At 37.4% G+C, this 20,596-nt stretch overlaps 1 protein-coding gene across 2 annotated transcripts in view; it reads right to left on the reverse strand.

The window, feature by feature from the left end:
• LOC124137172 (3-oxoacyl-[acyl-carrier-protein] reductase FabG-like) overlaps positions 1 to 20,596 on the reverse strand; it is a 47,296-nt gene that overhangs the window by 10,362 nt on the left and 16,338 nt on the right. For both annotated transcript variants that reach the window (XM_048383957.1, XM_046503374.2), the window contains exons 5-6: positions 10,260 to 10,353; positions 8,700 to 8,769 (exon numbers count right to left, since the gene is read on the reverse strand). In XM_048383957.1, coding sequence (XP_048239914.1) covers positions 8,700 to 8,769; positions 10,260 to 10,353 — 164 coding nt within the window. The remainder of the gene's footprint in view (positions 1 to 8,699; positions 8,770 to 10,259; positions 10,354 to 20,596) is intronic.

The raw sequence follows: 20,596 nt of genomic DNA on the forward strand, positions 1-20,596 counted from the left end.
GCCTATTCTAACCAGGATCTAGGACAAAGAAGAATGAATGACTGGACACATCACAGCTGTCATTGGACTTTCCGCAAAACAAGGTTACAAAACCAAACATAGACTAACATCCATCAAGCAGACTCTAATTATCATGTACCTCACATGTGACATATTACAACGATGTCCAATATATTTACAGACAGACAGGCACAGAAATACACTCTTGACCAGCTGCGAACTGCAGGAAAGATCCACTATACAGCCTTAGGAAATCAGTACATTCCTCTTTCCAATCCGTGACTATCTCCCGTGAGATGGCTGGAAGACATTTTTCTGAGGTGACATATGATTGTGGCCTTCAGGCATCCAGCTTTCCTTACCCAGGTGGTTGAATGACAACAGAAATAGTGTGATTTGTATCTGTCGGTAGTGGAGGGTCCGGCAGCTGCCTGTCCTCCATGCTACACGGCACCATCACCATCAACCTGACACAATATCAGACAGATGGGCATCTGAGTATTCCAGTGAAATAAGATTTCAATTTATTGAACAACTCATTTGAGGAATTGTGATACATACCAATACATAAACATGTAAAACTGTACAAAAATATCTTACTTTTCTCTCATTAGTTCGTAATGTTATAAAAACATTACTTCAAAACTTTTTAGCATACATGTCTACTTTTAATTATCAAGACATTATATCTAAAAACTGCAATCATTACATAAAAATTCTGAAAATGGTACTTTGCAGAAAATGAGTCCAAATCTTTGATGCTATGTATCTCTGTAATAGAAATGAATTGAAGCTATTAATTGCATTTTTGTGGTCCTAAGATACTGTAGTTTTAAAATATAATAAGAAGTCAAAATGTGATTTTTCACCAATAAGGTCCCTTTTCTCCTGGGGGGTCACATTTGAACTTCATCATGGTTACGTGATAATATAAACTTCATCATGGTTATGTGATAATATAAACTTCATCATGGTTATGTGATAATATAAACTTCATCATGGCTACATGATAGTATAAACTTCATCATGGCTACATGATAGTATAAACTTCATCATGGCTACATGATAATATAAACTTCTTTATGGCTATATGATAATATAAACTTCATCATGGCTACATGATAGTATAAACTTCATCATGGCTACATGATAGTATAAACTTCATCATGGCTACATTATAATATAAACTTCAGGATGGCTACATGATAATATAAACTTCATGATGACTACATGATAATATAAACTTCATCATGGCTACATGATAATATAAACTTCAAGATGGTTACATGATAATATAAACTTCATCATGGCTACATGATAATATAAACTTCATCATGGCTATATGATAATATAAACTTCATCATGGTTATGTGATAATATAAACTTCATCATGGCTACATGATAATATAAACTTCATCATGGCTACATGATAATATAAACTTCATCATGGCTACATGATAATATAAACTTCATCATGGCTACATGATAATATAAACTTCAGGATGGCTGCATGATAATATAAACTTGAAGATGGCTACATGATAATATAAACTTCAGGATGGCTACATGATAATATAAACTTCATCATGGCTACATGATAATATAAACTTCAGGATTGCTACATAATAACATAAACTTCAGGATGGCTACATGATAATATAAACTTCAGGATGGCTACATGATAATATAAACTTCATCATGGCTACATGATAATATAAACTTCAGGATGGCTACATAATAACATAAACTTCAGGATGGCTACATGATAATATATACTTCAGGATGGCTACATGATGATATAAACTTCATCAAGGCTACATGATAATATAAACTTCAGCATGGCTTCATGATAATATAAACTTCATCAGGGCTACATGATAATATAAACTTCATCAGGGCTACATGATAATATAAACTTCAGGATGGCTACATGATAACATAAACTTCATCATGGCTACTTGATAATATAAACTTTAGGATGGGTACATGATAATATAAACTTCATCATGGCTACATGATAATATAAACTTCAGGATGGCTACATGATAACATAAACTTCAGGATGGCTACATGATAATATATACTTCAGGATGGCTATATGATAATATAAACTTCATTATGGCTATATGTTAATATAAACTTCATCATGGCTACATGATAATATAAACTTCATCATGGCTACATGATAATATAAACTTCATCAAGGCTACATGATAATATAAACTTCAGGATGGCTACATGATAACATAAACTTCATTATGGCTACATGATAATATAAACTTCAGGATGGCTACATGATAATATAAACTTCATCATGGCTTCATGATAATATAAACTTCATCATGGTTATGTGATAATATAAACTTCATTATGGCTACATGATAATATAAACTTCATCATGGCTACATAATAACATAAACTTCAGGATGGCTACATGATAATATAAACTTCATCATGGCTACATGATAATATAAACTTCATCATGGTTATGTGATAATATAAACTTCATTATGGCTACATGATAATATAAACTTCATCATGGCTACATGATAATATAAACTTCAGGATGGCTACATGATAATATAAACTTCATCATGGCTACATGATAATATAAACTTCATCATGGTTACGTGATAATATAAACTTCATCATGGTTATGTGATAATATAAACTTCATCATGGCTACATGATAATATAAACTTCATCATGGCTACATGATAATATAAACTTCAGGATGGCTACATGATAATATAAACTTCATCATGGTTACGTGATAATATAAACTTCATTATGGCTACATGATAATATAACTTCATCATGGCTACATTATAATATAAACTTTATCATGGCTACATGATAATATAAACTTCATCATGGTTATGTGATAATATAAAATTCATCATGGCTACATGATAATATAAACTTCATCATGGCTACATTATAATATAAACTTCAGGATGGCTACATGATAATATAAACTTCATCATGGCTACATGATAGTATAAACTTCATCATGGCTACATTATAATATAAACTTCAGGATGGCTACATCATAATATAAACTTCATCATGGCTACATGATGATATAAACTTCATCAAGGCTACATGATAATATAAACTTCAGCATGGCTTCATGATAACATAAACTTCATCATGGCTACATGATAACATAAACTTCAGGATGGCTACATGATAATATATACTTCAGGATGGCTATATGATAATATAAACTTCATTATGGCTATATGTTAATATAAACTTCATCATGGCTACATGATAATATAAACTTCATCATGGCTACATGATAATATAAACTTCATCAAGGCTACATGATAATATAAACTTCAGGATGGCTACATGATAACATAAACTTCATTATGGCTACATGATAATATAAACTTCAGGATGGCTACATGATAATATAAACTTCATCATGGCTTCATGATAATATAAACTTCATCATGGTTATGTGATAATATAAACTTCATTATGGCTACATGATAATATAAACTTCATCATGGCTACATAATAACATAAACTTCAGGATGGCTACATGATAATATAAACTTCATCATGGCTACATGATAATATAAACTTCATCATGGTTATGTGATAATATAAACTTCATTATGGCTACATGATAATATAAACTTCATCATGGCTACATGATAATATAAACTTCAGGATGGCTACATGATAATATAAACTTCATCATGGCTACATGATAATATAAACTTCATCATGGTTACGTGATAATATAAACTTCATCATGGTTATGTGATAATATAAACTTCATCATGGCTACATGATAATATAAACTTCATCATGGCTACATGATAATATAAACTTCAGGATGGCTACATGATAATATAAACTTCATCATGGTTACGTGATAATATAAACTTCATTATGGCTACATGATAATATAAACTTCATCATGGCTACATGATAATATAAACTTTATCATGGCTACATGATAATATAAACTTCATCATGGTTATGTGATAATATAAAATTCATCATGGCTACATGATAATATAAACTTCATCATGGCTACATTATAATATAAACTTCAGGATGGCTACATGATAATATAAACTTCATCATGGCTACATGATAGTATAAACTTCATCATGGCTACATTATAATATAAACTTCAGGATGGCTACATCATAATATAAACTTCATCATGGCTACATGATGATATAAACTTCATCAAGGCTACATGATAATATAAACTTCAGCATGGCTTCATGATAACATAAACTTCATCATGGCTACATGATAATATAAACTTGAAGATGGCTACATGATAATATAAACTTCAGGATGGCTACATTATAATATAAACTTCATCATGGCTACATGATAACATAAACTTCAGGATGGCTACATGATAATATAAACTTCATCATGGCTATGTAAAAAAAATATCCTGCATACCACCTGTACCAAAGTGCAACGCTTATGATTCTTATCATTTTAAATATATATATATTGGAAGCTGCAATTAAGATAACACAATATTGGAATATATTATTCCTGATGAAATAATAATTTCAGATACAATTTCTTTCGACAATTGCATCAAAATTCTTTGAAGTTTTATCATTGGGTACGTTTTAACTGAATCATGGGTAGATTGGGAGGAAACGTGTGCACAGCCGATTGCTATTTCTGGTTTAGTTTACGAGAAAATACACATGGTAATCTTAATCTCTGCATATAAAACAGTGCCTTGGAGAGCAGGAAAAACAATTTGAATGGTAAATCATCATGTCTAGTAATGTTTTATGTCAAATCTAATACTTTTATTGACCAAGTTTGTTATACCTGTTTATTCACCTGAAGATGCTGAGGGGATACGATGTGCATATTTATACTCGATAAATTTTTCTTTACACTATGAATCATAAACAACTTCTATTCTAATCTATCTCTTAAACTCTGAAATGTGCAACGTAGATTGTGTTAGGTAGGCAGAGCATGTACTGTTTTGTTGGTCATCTACCACCTACAACTGGACCTTCATTAAACCGTTGATCATCTCTAATGCTCATCAATTATTTGGACCCCGAAGGTAGCATTGTAGCGAGGGAACACTGTAGTTGAGAATGGGGTCATTGCACATGTATACCGGTAGTTTCATGCAAACATATCCATTAGTTTGGCAGTTATTGCTTGGAAATGAACCATAGAGTCCTTTGAGAGTTAGTCCAATTCGATGAGCAATGCATATGCCAAGTTTCGTTGAAACATGTTAAACTGTTTTTAAGCTATGGCCAAGAAACAAATTCTACCCTCATTTGATAAGAACATAAGAACAGAACATTTAGAAAATAGCACATGTGACCATTTAATCTGACGAGCAATGTATATGCCAAGTTTCTTGAAAATCATTAAACGGTTTAAATAGTCTGGCATTTGTCAGGTCTACATATATGCATCCACATGATGTTTATTTCTGTTCTGCTGCATCTACTTACTTACTTTGGAGATTTAACGTGCGCTTTCCGACTGATGCGTATTTCGCACAGGGGCCCGGCCAGGCCATTTAATGTGTTTCCGAAAGGGGCAAAAGTGGTCTGTGCAACCCAAGAGGGGGGTTTAGGGGTTGCTTATATAGAATATGGGAATTTTGAGATTTGGAATAGATGTCGATGGGGTTGGGGAGGAGAACTAAGGGAGCTGGGTATGGTGGATGTTTGTTTGTTTATGTGATTTTGATTTGGTAGGTTATTGTGTTTTTAGATGCGTTTTATTAGTTCCGTTTTGATTAAGAATACGCCTAAGGCCTTGAAGTTTTCTAGTTTATTTTGTGGGTTTAGTATTGCTTCTAGAGTGAGAGCCTTGTTTAGATTGAGGGTGGTTTGTAATGCGGTTCGATGTATTAGGTAGTGTGTGCAGTGGATGAGTGCGTGTTCTGGGGTTTCTGGTTGTTTGCAGTGTGGGCAGTTACCTGTAGTGTGTTTTTTTATTGTTTTTAGGTGGTTATTTAGGTTGGTGTGTCCTGTTTGGAGTTTAATGATTACTCTGTCGATTTTTTTGGATGGATGGAGAATTTTTGGTTTGGTTAGTGGTTTGCTGAGCACTTTTTTGATTTGGCTATTTGAGTTTAGATATAGGTTATGCCATTTTTTTGTGATTTTTTGCTTGTTTACACTTTTAATTTCTGATTTTGAGATGGGTAAGTTTAAGCTTATTTCTGGGATTTTGAGGGATAGTTTAGCTGCTTTATCGGCGTTTTCATTACTGTATATTCCTACGTGGGCGGGTATCCACAAGAAGGTTATTTGTTTGCCTGCCTTAGTTAGGTCGTTGGAGCTTTAAGTATTTGATTTATTAATTTAGGTCGGTTTTTGGTATTTTTGTTTTGGAGGGCTTGCAGTCCACTTAGGGAGTCGGTAAGTATTAGGATTTTTTTGTGGTTTTTGGATTCTTGATTATGGAGGGCTGAGGCCATGCCCATTAGTTCTGCCGTGAATATTGATTGGTTGTTTGGGAGTCGGAAGGATTGTGTGGTTTTAGTTGGTTGTGTGGTATGGACTCCGAAACCTGTGTGTTTGGAGGTCGGATCTGAGGATCCGTCCGTGTAAATGTGACACCAATTTGGCCAATTTTCGTGTATGTATGCTAGTGTGGTAGTTTTAGCTATGTTTGTGTCGGTTTGTTTATTTATTTGGCTAGCTAGTGTTGTGTCTATGTTGGGTATTTTAAGTTTAGGGGTGAAGATATTTGATTGTTTGCAGTTTTGTTTAAGATTTTTAATTTGGTGTTCATTTAGGTAGTTTGTTATTCTTTGGGATATTGGGGTAAGTAAGGGGTGTTTACGAGCTAGAGCTTGGTTTTTGCGGCTGAGGTTTTGGTTTATTAAGTTTTGGATGAGAGGGTTTGATTGGGACGCGGCCAAGAAATTTAAGCTTAGCTGTTCCCTGCGTAGACTTAGTGGCATTTCTCCTGTTAAGGCCTGAAGTGAGGTGTAGGAGGTGCCATGTTGGGTGCGTGTAATTAGTTTGAGAGCTGCATCTGCATCTGATCCAGTCAGGTTCATTACTACATTGCTCAGCTTTCTGATACACTCACTAACAATGTTATTCAATACATGTACTGTGATTAGAACACAATGCAGATTTGTATCAAACATATCGCAATTTGTAATCACACTGCATTCAAATGATGATACATGATGCACATACAAGAAGATCTTGTGACAGCAAATTGTCAGGCTTGGGTATTGACTGTCCCAAATGTTTACATTGAAGCCATCATTACTTTTTTAAAGTGATATTAGTGACAGACTTTACTTTAATTGAGTCAAGTCATTTAATCATGGCAGCATTTACTCAGGCTAATCAATGGTTTCCTGCCTTTGATGTTTCACGTCGTATCATATTTACACCATTAATAGGGTGATTAATAACTGATTTTACTCATGGGAATTCCACAAAACCAGTTTGACACATCTGGGTTGAAAGACTGATGAAAATAGTAAGAGTCTGACAGGATCAGACTGTGAGTTTGACACAGCTGGACATCGACAGATGCCACCGAGTCGGTAAGAAAAACATGGATAGGAACAGACAGGTCATCGTAAAATATTGGACACAGCCAGGGATTTGACACAGCCGGGGATTTGACACAGCCGGGGATTTGACACAGCCAGGGATTTGACACAGCCGGGGATTTGACACAGCTGGGGATTTGACACAGCTGGGGATTTGACAGAGCCACTTCAACACTTTTGGGTTAAATAATGATACATTTGTAAGAGTTTGCCAGAACAAGACTGTGAGTTCGACAGAGCCTGGGATTCAACATAACCAGTTTGACACATTTGGCTTAAAATAGTGATAAAAATAGTACGAGTTTGCCAGGACCGGAGTTAAACATAACCAAGGATTGGACAAAAACAGAGTTTCACAGGTACAGAAGCTCACCTTTATTCAGTGGCATAACAGTCATAGGTTTGTGCCAAACTAGTTACATGACAGATGAGATATAATATCCAATAATTGGACACAATGGTGTTTGGGGTTTTTATCTTCAAAATTAGCAAACAGTTTTGTGATACCTTTTCATACATTACCATATAGTTTGCTTTACATGTTGACAAAAGGATGATGACGAGTAAGTCATATTCCACATGCATAGGTCTAGAATTTCAGTGAAATTCATGATTGTGATGCTAAATACTGATTGTAATGTTCAGACATACTAGGAAAGTTACTAGTTGACAAAAGTGATGGCCTCATCAAACTTTCACGTGCGATTCAAAATGAATATAAGATTTCAAATTTCACGCTGATACTCTCTGGTAATGGCCACATGTTTAACGAGCTGTGATTTTGTATTATATTTTTCTTTTGTTGAGTTTTTTCAAAGTGTTAATCTGAAAAGGAAGTCACCAGTTTGAAAGTAGTGCCATAAAGGATGAGAAAACTGCTTTCTGATAAGCCTAAGGCGACTTCTTGTCAGTCATTTCGTTGGTTGGGAAAGGTTCACAAAAGGTCTTTCTGACGTGACGTGTAATGGGACGTCCTCAGATCTCTGTGTAGTAGCAGCGAGCACTAAGATCTGATGTAAATAGATTTGGGGGATGGTGACTCTCATACTGAAGACCTCAATGACATTATTTGTGACAAAATGCCTACTGATATCAATCACTACAACCATGGATCTCTGTACAGTGCACAACTTACCTAACGCCACACATCTGGTGAACTGGTCAATGGCACTCTTCGACATGTTGTAGGCCAACACACCTGGAAACTAAGACAGGATATCATCATCATCAACATCATCACCTCCTTGTACAACAAGACAGAGGACATCATGGCACACTATACCTACAGTGAGTCAATAAATCGAGGCTTAGGCAGGTGTTTTGCAAAGGTGGTCAGTAACATATAAAGTGATAATGTCTGTCATCATGAACATGGAGGCCAGTTTGAGTTTAATAAAAAGTGTGTCATATGCTCTACCCGTATATATTCACTGTTGTAGCTCCAGATGCTGCCATACTAACATGTCAACTGTACCGTCGTAGGCAGTAGGTATTTCTCATCTTTGCCTCCGAGCCAGACAATCCTTTACTTACTATGATGTCTTCAGCTGGTATGGGGTAACACAAATTGCCTTCTATTGTAAACCACTAATCATGATGCAAATGGCCATGATGTATTCAGCTGGTATGGGGTAACACAAATTGCCTTCTATTGTAAACTACTAATCATGATGATAATGGCCATGATGTATTCAGCTGGTATGGGGTAACACAAATTGCCTTCTATTGTAAACTACTAATCATGATGCAACTGGCCATGATGTATTCAGCTGGTATGGGGTAACACAAATTGCCTGCTATTCTAAACATCTAATCATGATGATAATGGCCATGATGTATTCATCTGGTATGGGGTAACACAAATTGCCTTCTATTGTAAACATCTAATCATGATGATAATGGCCATGATGTATTCAGCTGGTATGGGGTAACACAAATTGCCTGCTATTCTAAACATCTAATCATGATCAAAAAGACGTTAAGGTCTTCATGGGATAGGCATAGAGTGGGGTAAAATGGGGTTAACATCACATTCAAGACTATTTCACTTATTGGAGACTTACAACGACATTCATGTACATTAGTTTAGTTTATGAATGCTTTGAACTAGCATACCACACTTTAACATAGATACCCTATTCAGAATGACTTAGAGCCGACCATTTGTTTTACACCCTTAACACTAGTGCTGCGACGATACACCAACTGTGCGATCGAATACGTATCAGGATACCTTGCTCACAATCCGATACGTATCACAATACTTGCATGTGCACATTTCTGTGGTGCGTGAGCCATGTTTCTCAAATACATGGCACACTAACGATTTACAGTTGGCAGTCTCAAATATGGTGCAATGGATGAAAATGTTTACGTTTTCACTTCTCATTTTCATTAGTAATTAGTGTTTAGTGTAAAATTTATTGAAGAATATATTAAAGTTAAAAATTGATACTTTTTACTTGCGATTCTGATCGATACCTGTATCGAGAAGTAAAAATCGCCCGATGCATCGGTGTATCGTCCCATTACTACTTAACACTAATCTCTTAACATCTATTTGCATCACATGGCCAGGGACTGAACCATCAACCTTACGTTCATAGAGCAGACACTCTATCCACTACACCACAGAGGCAGTTCTTGGGGTATGGTGTCTTACATAGAGGGTTTAGGTTATATATTAGATACATACTGATCTCATGCCGTTGACGCTGGAGACGTTGACAATGTTGCCCTTGGTTTCAGTAAGGTATGGCACTGCCAACATCGTCAGGTGGAAGACCGACCTGATAACAAGAAACATCCTCCAATAAAAACATGTTGAAAAAACATTGAAATAATCAATATACATCAATCAGCTGATCTGAGACAAGAGAGTTAACTGTCTTTAAAAGTCCAGTTTCCACCCTTGCCGAACTAGGCTGGAATTCCTGGGTTCGATCGTAGCACCACCAGTGTCTATTACGAGTTATGTCCCCTCTATGCCTCTCCTATGAACCAATGAGATTCCACCTCTCGTATCACTTGCATTTGCTTCAGCCAAAACTGCAGCGACCAGTCAAGATGATCTGATCGATAATCAAGATCTATATATTGTGATAAAACGAGTCTTACATCTTGAAGTGCATCAAATCACGTGAGCACCTAGATTAAAAACATGAAAAGATTTAGAAAATATCTGTTGACAACGAGTTAGCGATGCACATGTTTTGCAAATCCTGCAATCGACCGAAATCTGCATGACAGTTTACGAACCGGATTTCGATTTCTGAGCGCGACTTTGATTGGACTATGCATAGACTCGTTAGTCCAGCCAAAATGTAACTCCATAATACCAGCCTAGTTCGGCAACGTTGGAAACTGGACTTTTATAGTCAGTTAACTCATTTGCCTTGGGAAGATGTAACCCTTATTGCATAAAGACAAAGTATCACTGTTAATACACACCTTATTTCTAGACCAACCATATCAGTACAAACATGGTTGACAGGAAGTTGAGCTTATTCCCCATTTAATATCTTGACATTGGACTGAAATCTGTGACAACATGAGCGAGTGAGTTTCGTTTGAGACCACTTTAAACAAGGTGTGGGAGAAAAGCCTGAAGTGATGTAGGTCTTGGACATTTACCACTTTGGTGAAACCCACAGTCAAGTATGGGACGTCAAGGTTTTACCATGACTTACAGAAATGGGGGTCCTCGAGACCTCCAATAATAAATTTTGAGGATCCTGATTGGCAATATGATGTCCTGTAAAGTAATGAAATGGTGTAATCTATTGTATCTTTTGATTATTACTTTAGAGACCGGAATGAATAAATGATCAAGTGGACAGTGGTGATGATTGATGGATGAATTGCCTGACTCCAATAACTGCCTTTGATGTGCTGTAGGTACACTGGATATTATTGTGGGTGCCTTGGGATGCAGTATATTGTTTTTCTGCATTCATTATCAACATTTGTGCTTCTGTAAAACCCTGATATGGTGTTGACAAACTTGGATACATAATCAGGCTGAACACATGATCTCAGGTTTCTGTCATGGGTAAGGGATGCTTCCTAACACCATCTTAAAGGACAGGGCTAATGACAGGAACACCCACAATATACACCTGACTGGCCCATCAACACTATTTACAAATGGCATGTCCATAATTGTTTCCTTTATCAACAAGGAAACTGTTTGTATTACATGCACACACAGGTGCAGTCCCGTCCCCATCTTTCCCTGACTGCATCACAGCTGTGTCTCTAGTTACATTATTATTAGGTTTAATAACAATCACTTCCCACTTGGTAAAACACATATCTTACGCAAGACACCTTTGAAACAGAAAGTCCTGTGCCTCTAACTATCTTATCCAGAAAGTTATAAGCACTTCGGGTTGAATGACATGACTTCCAGTTCATACTGAAGTACCATATTCACATGATGTAGCCACTATAGTCAACATGTCATGTACCTCTCTTTCTAGTGTACCATATACATCTTTATATGTATTTTACACCCGCGATGACTCATTTTACAATAGACAGAATAATATGGTCTTATATTTCTAACTATGATGACTGGTATGTATATTGCAACTGAGTAACTGATTGTTGATAGATTCATGGAAGATATGCATTTGGTATACAGTAAACTACGTTTATAACGAACACACTTATAACAAACTGGCGGATATGATGAACTGATTTTTTTATCCCAGCCACTTGCTGTATATATGCTGTACACAGGGATGTGAAATATCTGCGGAAACGCGGAAAATCGCGTCTTTAAATACAGTAGTCCTCTGAAAAAATAATCTTCTGCATAAAAATGTAACCAAAGATTTAAAAAGAACACGCCGAAAAATATGATCGAAAACATGACAAATGTTGCGGATTGTCCTGTTTTTGACCAGAGCTTTCAGCAGCATAGGTTTTCAGACATCACGAATACTTGCACTATAACGTGGGGTGTGGCGTCACACAGAAATTGTAAATACTCAGAGTCAGATGATGGCTTGTTTTTAAGATAAAGTTGTCTTTTAGCCTATAAGTGAATGAGATGTTTTACAGTTGTTCATGTGATTAGCGAGAAAACTATATATGTTTCTTCAGCGTCTGAAAACCCATAACATGGGGATATATGTTGTATTAATGTCTTATGTTTGCAGTGGAGTTTTGTTTTTTTCAACAAAAGGTAAGTAAGTACAAGGAAAGTTTTTTTCAATATGCTTCAACATGGGGAAAGGGTCAGACATTGCACGCTTGTGACAGTCGTCCTTGTGTCTGGGGGATGGGGGTTGAAGTTTATGGCAGTATTGCTCCCAGACCTGGCAGGTAGCTGGGTGGGCGGAGTACTGATTTAACTTCGAAATTTTACTGCTTCTGCCATCTTTGTTTATTTGACTTTTTGACTTCTGCCATCAACTTATTACATTTCCTGGTGTGAATGTTGTCCAAACTGCACGAAATAGCTTACAATTTTTTCGGGAAAACCTGCTCACATCCCTGTGTATATATATGCTTATAACGAACTACGGTTATAACAAACTAAAATTTGTGGTCCCTTTGAGTTCATTATAACCGTAGTTTACTGTATTTCTAAAAAACGTCCAATTTAGAAAAATTGAAATCAGATGTAAGAGAAAATGCGAACATCAAATTAACATTTAAAATCAGGTCTTTTACTCTTTCATCTTCAAATTAGTAAAGGCATGGATGTATAATAATAATGAATCCATGATAAATGCCACAAATGATGTCCAGATGCTGCAAATGTTGTCAAGGTCAAATCTGACCTTATTACCCAGAGTTCCCACTGGCTTTGGAAACTGCCAGTCAGCATTGACTGGCAACTCTAATAATTACCAGTCCTCACTAATTTTTGTCAGTTCCAACTTTCAACATATACTGAACCGCAAAAGAAACGTCACCCCAAGTAACATTGCATGAAAAGTTGTCATTTAAATATCTGCATAATTATTGTCAAAGTTTCTCAAATTCAACATTACCTTGTCCGGACAAAATGAATTTTGATGATAAAAAACAAAGCAGATGACAATAAAAGCGATTGCCTAAACGCATCACGCCAACGGCCATGGTAACCTGATGCACGTGAGTTCCGTGCAAATTGAAATGCACATGCGTTCCCCTATTTCTTGCACTATAAACATCCACCCAGATCGGATAACATCTCCGTGTGCGAAATACGCTAAAAGTCGGAAAGCGCACGTAAAATCTCCAATGTAAGTAAGATAACATTCATTCGTTATATTGCTACCACATGCCAAGACTGACAAGAAATCAGCGACACCAAGCCCTTGGACGATTGCAAGCTGGACAAACTGCCTGGCAAGGAGCCAGTGCATTTCAAGTCCACGTAAGGACCATTTACAGGCACCAGCAACGGTACCAGACCACCAGCACTACAGATGACCGACCACGTAGTGGGTAAGGGTAACCACCTGACGTCAGGATCGTCAGATTGTGCGACAGCATCTTCAAGATCGCTTTGTTACTGCTGCAGAAACTGCTCAACAGACCATGGGGACACACCAGCAACACATTAGTGTAGACACCATGCATCGAAGATTGACAAGCAGACACCTCCACTGTCACAGGCCCTACCGAGGACCCATTCTGACACCACGTCATCGCCGGGACTGTCTTCAGTAACACAGCACCGGCATTGGCACCAACAGCAGTGAAAAAGAGTCCTCTTCTCAGACGAGGGCCGTTACTGTATCTCAACAGCAGATGGGGAATGTTATTTGGATGCTTGTGTTGTTGAGAGAGACTCCTTGGGTGGTCCGAGCATCATGGTGTGGGGTGGAATTGGTCTTGCTCAAAGGGTCGGCCTTGTGGTCTTCCAGAACATCGGTACAAGGAGAGGCAATGGTGTCGCAGCAGCTCGGTACATTGATCAAGTCTTGAGACCACACGCCATACCTCATTTGGCACGTCGCTGCAACCACGAGTTTCAGCATGTTAACGCCTGTGCCCACACTGTGAGAGCAATAAGAGACTTCCTCCAGAAGAATGGCATCAGAACCATGCAGTGACCTGCCCTCAGTCCCGATTTAAATCCCACTGAGCACCTGTGGGACGAGATTCAAAGACGGCTGAATGATGTCCGACCAAGGCCAGCGTTCCTCAGAGTGTGGGTTCAAGTGCCTATGGCCTTCATGAACCGCCTCATCCATTCCATGTATCAACGTTGCACTGCAGTCATCAATACACATGGCGGACACACGAGATACTGACTTGTGATGCCATTTTCTCAGAGACTAGTGTTGTGTTTCACTTTAAGAACATTTGACACTTTATTTTCAACCTTGATGATCAGTTTTGCCAAGTTTCATCTTTTTAATATGTTTGGACAAATAAGGTTCCTTACATATCTATCCAAGGTGACATTTCTTTTGCGGTTCAGTATATATAAAAATGTATGAAAATTACCTGGGTTTAATTCTTTCAACATCATGTTCAATGCAACAGATGTCATCTATTAAGTAACTTAGCTAGAGCTACACGTCATTCACACGAAGTTCAGTCACAAGTTTTTCTTTTGTTTGAATGTTTTGAGGCTAAGTCACACAAATATATTTAACCTCGAAGCAAGCAAATCTTATTTCCTTGTACTAAAAAAAGACAGTATGAAACGCTGATGGTAACAGACAAGCTGAATTTGTTTAACAAAAATCTTATATGAATATCACCCATGTTTTTTTCAACAACAAAGTTTTATAAGGTACTTTGTTTGCCGGTCCACAGGGACTGGCAGTCACATGAATTATCGGTCCAAGCCTAATTTTACCGCTAAATAACTGGTAATTACCGGTAAACAGGAACACTGTTACATCAAGTCCATGGCAGTATGAAAACTATTTCTTAGATCTGAATGCTGCAATAGTTAAGGACTTGTGGGAAATAACACAAAGGCTGATAAATAAGGTAAGGTTGCACTTTTTCTTTGATGCTGTTACTCCAGACTGACAGAATGCCTCATTGTTTTCTGACGTAGATTTTCCCAGCATGCTTCCTGTTATCTCCCTTAGTCTCAGTTTGTGTTTTGGATGAGAACTGAACAAATGTTCAATTCTAAACATACAACTAGGACAAAATATGCTAGTTGAGATATTCAATAGTAATCAACCTATTTTGAATGAAGGTGCAATGAAGGGTACCGTTTATCTTTGCGCCCAACATGTTGCAGCACACAATGACCTGGGAACCAGACAGGTTGGACCACTGCTTATATCATTTCAAAAGGAGAGAAGGCACAGACGGCCCAGTCGTCTAAGGCACCGCGATTCACTGTGCCCTTGGGCACGTCAGAAATCTATGATTGTTTGTTCGAATCCTGGTTCGCCCCAATTATGTTTCTTGGTTTGTCAGCGCCATACCCGTGCTCATGGGTTTCATCGAAGTGGTCAACATCTGAGACCTGCATCACATCGAGCTTTTGTCATAGCGACTGATTTACGACAACCATTGTCTAAAGAATGTTTGATTCCAAAGGCTAATTACCCTGTAGCCATGACATGTGCATGTCCCCATAACTTAAATGTCATTATGTATTAGGCGCTAATCCCCGTTGTTAATCCTCACCAACATTTCATCATTGACACAGGCTGCTTAACTTGACATCAAATCGAAATCAGACTCTCCATGGGGTTACCGGATTCCAGCTTAGCATTCATCCCCAACAACTTAAGATGACCTAATGGATCTGGTAGTTTGACTCAGTGTCGTGACTGACAGCATGTCAGCTTGTCCCAACGGTGAAGTCACTGTTCATAATGTTAATCACTAGTTTGTCTTGTCCAGACTTGACATTATACAAGCTGCCATCATTAAGTTGGAATACAGTTGGGTGTGACGTTAAACAACATGCAACCAATAAACCAACATCACTCATACAGACACGCCACAATCACAAGATTTACCAGAAAGAGGTTTAGCTTTTAACCCTGATAATAAATTATATTTTCGTTTGATAAATCTTACCACATTGAACATTTTGTAAAACCATCAAGAATTAGTGTTGTTCATACACTGAGATCAGACATGCATTTAACAGGGCTTTTATTTTATGTCAGTTGGTTTACAAATTTGTAAGGTTTGGCCTGAAATTCAACATAGGTAGTTGAAGCAAATAACAAAATAAATTTCAACATTCAGATTAGTACTGCTACTTCTGAATGAAAAACAAACTCGTACCTCACACCATAACCAAAGTATGATTTCGAAATGATACAAAAAGATCATTGATTGTTTTGTTCTTGATAGAATATTAATAGCTCTATTTGTTATTCGTAATTTCTTATGATCAAATCTCGTGGTGTTTTTTTCAGTTCACATAATAGTAAAACAGATTTAGACAAAAAAGGGTCTGAAATCATATATTTCTGTCCTATTTTAGGGGTTTTATGTCGGTCGGTCTTGTAAACCACACAAACAGTAAGTTACCTCTTGTGGGTACTTTCCTTACATCATAAAAACTCTGTACATATGAAATATGACAAATATAAAAACACAAAGTGTGTGAGTGAGTATGGTTTTACGCAACTTTTAGCAATATTCCAGCGGCGGGGGACACCAGTAATGGGCTTCACACATTGTACCCATAAAACCACAAATCTAGGAACACAAGGACACAATTTAAAAGCTAATAAGAAGATTTAAAAATTGTTAGATTTGGGTTTGGGCCAGTTCTCAAACATAGAATATGGAAGCAGTGTCCTGATGGCTAAAGTTTAAACTCTGAAAGTAACAAAAGATTTTTTTCAGCTAAGCTAACAAACAGCAACATTTAAATCATCCAAAGCCACTCCATCTATTTCACTTGCAAATATCCGTCTACATCGCCTCAAGGACTCACTTTAAATAGCATCCTCGTCAGATCATAATACACTTCGTTAACCATGTTTGTGTAAACAAGTCTGGGTAAACAGATGCTCAGCATCACAATAACATGTAGCAAGATCCATGGCCACACACAGTAGTGTCTGGCACCAAGCAATTACATGTCAGGGGTAATATATGGCTTCACTGTAGTTCCTGAGACTTGATTGTACAGATATTGAATAACAATGACATTAGGTGGACAGGCAGGAGTTAAATCTGGTTGTAACAGACACAAAGGAAATAATGCTGATCATGAGAGGGTGTCCTTTTGAGCCAGTCAGCAATATATCAGCCATGGAGACCTGAATCTAATCTAGTTCTGGCTAGGTAACCATATTGTTGAAAATATGAACAATGGGGTAATGTCATTAAAATCAGAGTCTTTACTCTTGGTAAATAGGTAGAGTAATCTAGGTTGGTTGTTTGTTATGTAACAGACGGCAGTCTGTAAATAATCGAGTTTGGACCAAACAATCCAGTGATTGACATCATGAGCATCAATCTATGCAATTTGGTTACGATGACATGCATCATCCAAGTCAGCGAGTCTGACTGTCCGATTCCGTTAGTTGCCTCTTACGACAAGCATAGTCGCCTTTTACCGCAAGCATGGGTTCTACTCCGGGTCTTCAAGGGTTTGAATGAGTGAATATTTCAAAGCCTTTACTCTAATCCAGTTCTTGAATGAGTGAATATTTCAAAGCCTCTACTCTGATCCAATTCTTGAATGAGTGAATATTTCAAAGCCTTTACTCCAATCCAATTCTTGAAAGAGTGAACATTTCAAAGCCTTTACTCCAATCCAATTCTTGAATGAGTGAATATTTCAAAGCCTTTACTCTAATCCAATTCTTGAATGAGTGAATATTTCAGAGCCTTTACTCCAATCCAATTCTTGAAAGAGTGAATATTTCAGAGCCTTTACTCAAATCCAATTCTTGAATGAGTGAATATTTCAAAGCCTTTACTCTAATCCAATTCTTGAATGAGTGAATATTTCAGAGCCTTTACTCCAATCCAATTCTTGAAAGAGTGAACATTTCAAAGCCTTTACTCCAATCCAGTTCTTAAATGAGTGAATATTTCAAAGCCTTTACTCTAATCCAATTCTTGAATGAGTGAATATTTCAAAGCTCCTTCACGGGAGGTCGCATCAGTTGGACTTTCTAATCTGTCAATTAGTGCCAATAATTGAGTCTGGACCAGACAATCCAGACATGAGCATCGATCCACGCAATTAGGATACAATGACATGCATCAACCAAGTCAGTGAGCCTAACTTATAAACCAAAAATGAAACATAAGCAACATTTATCAACATTTTTATATTTCAAACATACTTTTTATGAACCTTAGGAAACAGGGGTAAAATATCTGTTGCTGGCATTAGGGTACTTGAAAAACACATTCTTAAAAACATTGTGATTTATCAGCACGTCTGTAGTCCAGTGGTACGCTCACTTGGCTACAGATGAAAAGGTTGCATGTTCGATCCGCGGGAATATAAAGATTTGATTTCACATTTCATTACATTGTGTTCAAATGCAAAATTATTTTCTAGTGAGAAACATTTATATGTAACAAAATAAACGAAAGTTGTATTAATAAAATCCCTGGGATACTGTAACATCATCTTCCAGAGGCAAGAGAGTTAACTGACCATAAAAGTCCAGTTTTCACTCTTGCCGAACTAGGCAGTTATTACGGAGTTAGATTTTGGCTGGACTAACAAGTCTATGCATAGTCCAATCAAAATCATGCAATGAAATCAAAATCCGGTTCATAAACTGTCATGCAAGATTTCAGTTGATTGCAGGATTTGCAAAGCATGTTCACTGCCAACTCGTCAACATATATTTTCCCAATCTCTTCATGTTTTTATTCAAGGTGCTCATGTAACTTGATGCACTTCAAGATGTAAGATCCGTTTTATCACAATAAAGATCTTGATTATCGATCAGATCATCTTGACTGGGGGTTGCCATTTTGTTTGAAGCAAATGCATGTGATACAAGTGGTGTAATCTGATTGGTCCATAGGAGAGGCATATAAGGGATATAACTCGTAATAGCCACTGGTGGCACTACGATCAAGCCCAGGAATTTCAGCCAGTTCGGCAAGGGTTCAAACTGGATTTTTAAAATGAGTTAACTCTTGCCTCGGGAAGATGCTGTAACATCTCTGTTTAAGGTGAGGTGAAATGGGGTTTAACGTCGCGTCCAAGATTATTGCACTTATATAGCGACGTGCATGCACGTGTAAGTGTGTGTGTGGCTGCTTGTACTAGTCCGGACTGATGCCGATTTATAGTGCTAGCACACTGAGATACCATGCCGCAGTTTAACATGAATACCCCACTCAGACACAGTATACTGACTCCGAGCCGACCAGTCCTTGTTTTAACCCCTTAATGCCGAGCGCCAGACAGGGTAACAACAAGTTCCATCTTTTAACGTCTTATGGTATGACGCGGCTGGGGATCGAACCCCGGACCCCTTACCATTAGACCACGGAGGCGGTCCTCTGTATAAGAGATTTAACCCGACCGCAGATGTCACTTCAGGTTGAAAGTTCTGTATGAGCTTCCCTTAGACAGATTAAAGATTTCTGCATCAAGGTCGTGAAGAAATGAAGCTGCATTTGGACTGGTTGATTGATAAGTTCTGTTCCTCACACAGATCTAGAGGGAATTGCGTGATAGTGAAATCTTTTGTTCTGGTCATTACACGATGTCAAAAAGGTATGTCAAAAAAGCTATTCATGAAGATATGAGTACAGCACAAGGGAAGGGCTAAATTTGTGGACTTATGCTACAGCTGTTTCACAAAGATGGAATTTCCAACTTCACAGACACCACTGGAGCATTTAAGTTGGTTGGTTGGTTTGTTGTTTAACGCCACGCTCAGCAATATTCTAGCTATATGATGGCAGTCTGTAAATATTCGAGTCTGGACCAGACAATCTAGTGATTAATATCACGAGCATCGATCCACACAATTGGGATCGATGACATGCATCAACCAAGTTAGCGAGCCTGACCACCCGATCCCGTTAGTCGCCTTTTACAACAAGCATAGTCACCTTTTACTGCAAGCATGGGTTGCTGAAGACCTATTCTACCCCGGAATC

The sequence above is a fragment of the Haliotis rufescens genome, unplaced genomic scaffold (assembly GCF_023055435.1).
Source record: "Haliotis rufescens isolate VD_foot unplaced genomic scaffold, xgHalRufe1.0.p SCAF_5, whole genome shotgun sequence".
NCBI lineage: Eukaryota > Metazoa > Mollusca > Gastropoda > Lepetellida > Haliotidae > Haliotis > Haliotis rufescens.